This window comes from Oncorhynchus nerka, linkage group LG2, assembly GCF_034236695.1.
Source record: "Oncorhynchus nerka isolate Pitt River linkage group LG2, Oner_Uvic_2.0, whole genome shotgun sequence".
Lineage (NCBI taxonomy): Eukaryota > Metazoa > Chordata > Actinopteri > Salmoniformes > Salmonidae > Oncorhynchus > Oncorhynchus nerka.
In genome coordinates, this window is record NC_088397.1 from 64,484,448 (window position 1) to 64,492,109 (window position 7,662).

Below are 7,662 nucleotides of genomic sequence, written 5' to 3' on the forward strand. Positions count from 1 at the left end.
ACACCGCACACACGCATGCACTCAAGCAGGCACGCAAACACACACACATACACATATGCACACTTTCTCTTCTTCACACACTTTTCTAGCACAGCCTTATTTTGAAATCTCTCTTCATCGTCTGACACAGCATATGGGCCTTTTCAAGTAGGCCCATACGAAATGCAGCTAAACTCTGAACCCAGCAGCACATAATCTTTACACAAGCGCAATCATAAGTAATATCAATGTATTTCATTATGATCTAACCAATGGACTGGCCATGATTATACCAGTCAAATTCAATTAGCAAATTCAAATTAAGGGGAGTTGAAAACTGGGATGTGACTTCCATACAATGCAAATGTATGCGAATAATTCTCTGCATCCTTTTTTTTAAACACAAATAAAAAGCACTTAGAACCCAACAGCAGCAGCAGCTGTAGACTCACAGCATTGAGAAGCATTGCCTTCCATGGTTTCCATGTCATTGTCTCCCATAGACACTGGAGTGGAGATGATTTGGTAGTGCAATTGAGAAGCATTGCCTTCCATGGTTTCCATGTCATTGTCTCCCATAGACACTGGAGTGGAGATGATTTGGTAGTGCAATGAGAAGCATTGCCTTCCATGGTTTCCATGTCATCGTCTCCCATAGACACTGGAGTGGAGATGATTTGGTAGTGCAATGAGAAGCATTGCCTTCCATGGTTTCCATGTCATTGTCTCCCATAGACACTGGAGTGGAGATGATTTGGTAGTGCAATGAGAAGCATTGCCTTCCATGGTTTCCATGTCATTGTCTCCCATAGACACTGGAGTGGAGATGATTTGGTAGTGCAATGAGAAGCATTGCCTTCCATGGTTTGTCATTGTCTCCCATGACACTGGAGTGGAGATGATTTGGTAGTGCATGAGAAGCATTGCCTTCCATCCATGTCATTGTCTCCCATAGACACTGGAGTGGAGATGATTTGGTAGTGCAATGAGAAGCATTGCCTTCCATGGTTTCCATGTCATTGTCTCCCATAGACACTGGAGTGGAGATGATTTGGTAGTGCAATGAGAAGCATTGCCTTCCATGGTTTCCATGTCATTGTCTCCCATAGACACTGGAGTGGAGATGATTTGGTAGTGCAATGAGAAGGAGTGCATATGAAAACATTCATCAGCCACTTTTCCTCATTTCAGTGAAGATCACTGTGGCAACAGGAGACAAATGCTGCTGTGTTATACCAGTATGATGGTCTGGATGGAATGGCTGCTGATGCCTTAAGCTTGAGGACCTAAGCTAATCAATGTCTCTTTGTCTCAGTTGAAACCACCATGTGAAAGGACACAGCAGCCTCCACACAGAATCCCTTTCCCTTTGTAAATATTGAACAAATATTTCACAAGACAGGTTGATTAAATATCTATGGTGCGTGTGGGTTTGTGCTATAATGATGTGTTTGAATGGAATCAATAAACCAAGAGAGAGGTAACACAACAAAAGCCAAGACAACCGGGGCACTAAGACACAGCAGAGAGAGTGGCTCTGGTCCTATGCCTCTGCCTCACTCTCCAGCTCTGCAGTCACTGTGTGTGAGTGTTGAAGACAGAGGGAGAGAGTGAGCCTGTGTGTGTGTGTATGTGTGCATGCGCGGTTTACATCAGCAAGAGGAGGGAGACACCATTTACTCTGTCTCTTTTTTTCTCTTTCATCTCCATAAATCTATCACTCTGAAAACAGATACAGCCATCCAGAAAATAACAGAAGGAAGAGGCAAAGGCAGAGGAGGGGAAGTGGAGCATTCTGATAAAGAAGGGGAGTGCCTCAACAGCAGTCAGCATCATACACAATACATGCTGCTGACTGATGTCTACCATGCAACCCAGAACTGGGAACTAACCAGCCAGCTTTATATTCTCAAAAGCAGGACAGACAGCAGGCTACAGCATCACAAAACCTGCCCAAAACCAGGTACATTATGCATCTCTGTATGTCTCTTTCGGTCTCTATGTCTCTCTCTGACTCTCTGTCTCCCTCCGTGTCTCTTTCTGTCTCTGTCAGTCTCCCTCTTTGTCTCTCTCCCTATAAATATATATCACTATGTCTCTCTGTCTCCCTCTCTGTCTTTGTCTGTCTCTCTCTATGTCTTTCTTTGTCTCTCTCCCTATAAATATAGATCTCTATGTCTCTGTCTCTGTCTCTGTCTCTGTCTGTCTCTCTGTCTCTTCCTGTCTTTTTACTTGTAGTTCTCTCTAATCCTCCTTGCATGTAGAATACATGATGTGATCAAGTCTTGTAACATGGTGTTGTTACATGGGGTTATTAACATGGGGTTGTTATGTAATGTTGGGCATGGGGTTGGTCCCTGTAGACTGTGAATGTAATTGATTTGTTCTGATTGATGAGTGAAAGACTGGGTGCTGAGACGGGAGATAGGGACAGTCACAGTGACCTGTGGATAGCTTTCAATTTGGATGAAAGAAGCAGGAGGGGCAGGGTGGAATGGAAGTATGTGTTTTGTGTGTTAAGGGGCTGCATGGGGGCATAAGTGCAGTCAGAGAAGAGTTGGTGTGGGAGACTAATGAGGCTAGAATTGGTGTCTAATAGGTTAGCATAGTGGCTAACCCGGTACAGGCAGAGGAAAATCCACAATGACTAGGCCATGCAGGTCTAATGGCATTATCTTACACCCCTTTTCTTTTCAATGAGGTGTTGGCGTTTGCTGTGGCTCACGAGCAGACATACAGGCTTATACTGAATGTGATATTGTTGACAAAAGAGAATCACAGAGTCTGGAAGAAAAGCAATGCTAACATACTGCTCATTGTATTGGAGCGGGGGGTGAGGAAGATGGGAAGGAAGAGGATGAAGAGGAAAAAGGAAAAAGGGCAGGAATACATAGGATAGAGTGTAATTCTAAAGACATTTATTCAGTGTTGTGTACTCTTAAAATGCATAATGTGCATAGTGGGACAACTAAGAAACAGCATCACAAATGGAGACACATGAGCTCCTGTGCCAGCTCCTGTGCCCTGGTTTCGGGGTAGGTCCCCCCCCTAAACTTGTCCAATGGAAACTCTAGTTTTTGTTGCAAAACAGAACATTTTGCAGCTGTTTGGATTAAAGATAACACCCCAGGTTTTAGTAGCAGGTTTCACAGCTGAGGGCTGTGTTTGTGGCTAAGGTTGACTGAGAGTGTGCTCGAGTTGAGTCTGAGAGGATTCATGTGTTTTCACATGCAAAAGTGACTGCTTTTGATAAAAACCCTTTACCTGCCTTCCAAATGAAAATTGAAAATATATTTAATGGGAAAGAGATGTTGTATGTTTCCGAACGATGCATCCTGCTGCTTTTTGACAACATGACGAGTAGCGCGGATTACTGTTCGGTTTGAAAACGCCGCTCCTTCGTCAGTGCTTTGCCCATTCACGTCACGGGCCATAGCCTGGTGCACCGCGGTTCAGCTTAATCAAACTGCAATAGCTAATGTCCTTCATCCTGCTTTTCTCTGTTCCTAGGAAAAGGCCTGCATTGCTGAGGAGGTTGAGGGGAGTTGACTTTTCGTAGGGTGACGCAGGATCTCACCCCCTGTCTATAGAGCTGCTGCTGTCTGACCTCCTCCCAGACTGGGCCTCTGGTTCCTGGCCCCGCCCCAGGCTGTGAAGGATGGGTGATGGGCCTGTGATTGACACCCCCCGCCCGCCTTGTCCCGCCATTCGATGGAGCCATTGTGGAACTCCTCCCTCCCCTTCCCACTGCCCATGCCCAACACCTCGTCCTCTGAGTCACCCGAGAGCGGAGCTCTGTCCCAGTCAATAGCGCTACTCGCCATGCTGCTCATGGACCTGCTGGCCGTGGTGGGCAACGGGGCCATAATGGCTGTCATCGCCAAGGCCCCACAGCTACGTAAGTTTGCCTTTGTCTTCCACCTGTGCCTGGTGGACCTGCTGGCGGCCCTGGTTCTGATGCCCCTGGGCATGCTCTCAGGCCGGGCCTTCTTTGGCGAGGCCCTGTGTCGGAGCTACCTCTTCCTCAGCGTGTGCCTGGTCAGCGCCGCCATCCTCTCCATCTCAGCCATCAACGTGGAGCGCTACTACTACATCATCCACCCCATGCGCTACGAGGTGAAGATGACCCTGGGCCTCGTGGCCTCAGTGCTGGTGGGGATATGGGTCAAAGCTTTGTCCATGTCCGTCCTGCCGCTGCTGGCCTGGGCCTTACAGGGCGAAAGGACTCCTCTTCTGGAGGGTGCTGGAGTTGGGGGAGGGGGTGGAGGTGTACCCTCACCCTCTGCTGCTCAGGGTCACAGGCGATGCTCCTTGCACTGGACAGGGGGCGGGTCAAACCGTGTTGCCTTCATGGTCCTGTTCACGCTGGTGTACTTCCTGTGTCCACTGATGGTCATCCTGGTAGTGTACTGCAGCATGTTCAAGGTGGCGCGAGTGGCGGCCATGCACCATGGGCCCCTGCCGACCTGGATGGACACGCCACGCCGCCATCGCTCTGAGTCGCTCAGCAGCCGTTCCACCATGGTGACCAGCTCGGGGACAGGGGCGGGGCGCGACACTCCTCACCGCGCCTTCGGAGGGGGTAAGGCGGCAGCGGTGTTAGCAGCAGTGGGAGGACAGTTCCTGTGCTGTTGGCTGCCCTACTTCTCCTTTCACCTGTACTCAGCTCTGGCCTCAAGCCCTCCAGCCACGCTGGTCCCCCTGGAGGAGGTCGTCACCTGGATCGGCTACTTTTGCTTCACTTCCAACCCCTTCTTCTACGGCTGTCTGAACCGGCAGATCCGCGAGGAGCTGGGCAAGCATGTGCCTTGCCTGTTTCGCCAGGCAACGGGAGAGGAGGACCGACTGCCCAGCCGTGAGGGATCCATAGAGGAGAATTTCCTGCAGTTCCTCCAGGGCACTGGCTGCAACCTGGATCCCCAGGACTCCCACAGCACCTCTAGCCCCAAGGGAGAGGCCTGCCGGCCCCGGGCCCAGCCCCCACAGCCTATACCCATTGACTTCCGCATCCCAGGACAGATTGCAGAGGAGACCTCAGAGTTCCTTGAACATCACCAGATTAAAAACAACCATATCATATCGGACAGTTAGGTTATGGATTTATTTTATGTAAAAAATCAACACAAAAAGTTACCAGGATAACAATTACAACAGTAACATAACCACACTGGTATACAGTACGTCACGGAGTATTAACATAAAGCATTTTATTCTTAACAATCAAAAGCTGTTCAATGGGAATCGCATTTTGCAGCTTCACTTTCCATTCTGTAAAGGCTGCAATGCTATGGAATTTATATTATTTGTATCATGTTCCTATTAGAGTATACAACAAATCATTTGCTGTGGATTGTGGCATTTTGGGGAGAAAGACAAATGGCACAACTGTAGCTGCAGTGTATCTGACAGGTTAATATGGTCAGTGAGTGATGCCGATATTGGGGTTGTTTGTTAGGGAATTTGTTTTAGAGATTTAATTCTTTACTTTTTTTACTTCACAATGCATTGATAGTGTCAGTATGCTATTAATACAGATGTATTATATATTCTGAGATTTTCTTTTTGGGATTTCAAACCAAACAAGCAAAGGGGATGTTAGAGTCTGTCAGCCGTCTTTCTTTCGTTCAGCCTACTTTAAACTATATCAGGTTTTATGACTTTCAGAAGTCATCATTGAGCCAAACACTTGTCCAATATCTGATACTGGTAGATCAATTACTTTTGAAGAATTGATGTATGACAGCTTATTTACATAAGCTGTTGAATATAGAAACCAATATTGGAGTGCAGGAAGACATGCCTGAAAATATGTAAGTATTCCTGACCCCTTCACCTCTGTAAAATATAATTAAACAGATGTATAGTAGACAGTGAGTGAATGGTCACTATATAACTACTGAAAGTTGGGACTTTTAGAGATGATGAATGAGCTACAGTACTTTAATTGTGCCCTGGTTGTGAGGTTGAGGCACGGAGGAAGTAAGAAGGACTATGGGGCAGCCCTCTGTTGTTGATAGGTAAACCTCTGGGCAGATACACCCTCTCTCTGGTGCTTTTCCTGAACACATCATCTGTGTTTTCCCATAAGCAGGCCAGGTTTATTGTGACCACAGTTAGGATGTAGGCAATATTTTCCTTACTAATCCTGATCTACTTCTGGCCTGTCAGAAAAGTACATTTATTTTCATCTATCTACCGTTTAGATAGTACAGTGCCCCTCAAATTGACACGGGCAGATGTTCAGTTAATTAAGGCAGGAGTATTTTTGTTAATTGATGCACTAAATTACATTTCTATACAATTAGATTTTTACATTTGCTGTTTTACAAACGTAGCTGTGTTTTATGTTTGATACAACCTGACAGATTATTAGGTATTATTGATTACTGTATCTTTTGCGATTAATTAACTAAATACAATGGTGTATTCAAATGGAATACAGTAACTGTCTTTTCAATGTGTGTTGATTAGCTGTGGAGCAGCGGGTTGGAGAATGTAATAAATCAATTATATTTTACAGTGCAGCTCCTCAGAGTTCTCTACCTCAGATACAATATTGACTTCATTTTCAGGTCCAGCACACAATGTACACATAGAAAAGATATGGTGTAAGTCATGCCACATATTTTTAACTCTATGCTCCCTGGGTTGCTTTCCTTCTGCAGCTAGACAAGGACAGACTGACAAAAGCTGTCCTCGTGGCTTTGTCTGAGAGACTTGATACAACGCCTTCACGTCTGCTATCTCTGGTGTCACATTGTGAGTGGATTTAGAATGGTTTGAGCTGTCCAAAACAGTACTGGCCAATTTGAGGTATCAGCCTTGTTAAAACATATATGGTTTATGCAAGAGTACAGAATAAAAGTTATTTATTTAGTTTCTGGCTTCTTAATCGTTTATTGATTGGTTTAACAAATATGAATGAATGAATGAAATGTTATTTTTGTGTGAAATTTGCCAATTGGCAAGCCATCCCTTATGGAATTAATTGACACATGAACAAACATTACAATAATTCACTATGATAATTAAATGATAATTCTTCTTCCGATGTTCTCTGCAATGTGCATCGCATGAAGTGTGAAAGAAATGTAAGCTAAAAATCAATACACAATAGTAAATAAGGTTATCCAAACAATTGCCATTCAAAGGTTTGGGGTCACTTAGAAATGTCCTTGTTTTTGAAAGAAAAACACATTTGTTGTCCATTAAAATAACATTGAATTGATCAGAAATATAGCGTAGACATTCTTAATGTTGTAAATGACTATTGTAGCTGGAAACGGCAGATTTTGAATGGAATATCTACATAGGTGTACAGAGGCCCATTATCAGCAACCATCACTCCTGTGTTCCAATGGCACTTTGTGTCAGCTAATCCAAGTTTATCATTTTAAAAGGCTAATAGATCATTATAAAAACCTTTTGCAATTATGTTAGCACAGCTGAAAACTGTTGTGCTGATTAAAGAAGCAATTAAACTGCTCTTCTTTAGACTAGTTGAGTACATGGAGCATCGACATGTGTGGGTTCGATTACAGGCTAAAAATTGCCAGAAACAAAGAACTTTCTTCTGAAATTCGTCAGTCTATTTTTGTTCTGAGAAATTAAAGCTATTCCATGCGAGAAATTGCAAAGAAACTGAAGATCTCGTACAATGCTCTGTACTACTCCCTTCACAGA

The 7,662-nt window shown here is 44.8% G+C and overlaps 1 protein-coding gene across 1 annotated transcript; it reads left to right on the plus strand.

Annotated features, from left to right (window-relative positions):
- The first annotated feature begins 1,587 nt into the window (after window positions 1–1,587).
- LOC115145905 (G-protein coupled receptor 61-like) lies at window positions 1,588–6,855 on the plus strand. Its single transcript, XM_029687548.2, has 2 exons — window positions 1,588–1,942; window positions 3,490–6,855. The coding sequence occupies exon 2, from the start codon at window positions 3,691–3,693 to the stop codon at window positions 5,068–5,070; it is 1,380 nt and encodes a 459-aa protein (XP_029543408.1). The 5' UTR covers window positions 1,588–1,942; window positions 3,490–3,690; the 3' UTR covers window positions 5,071–6,855.
- The last annotated feature ends 807 nt before the right edge of the window (window positions 6,856–7,662 follow it).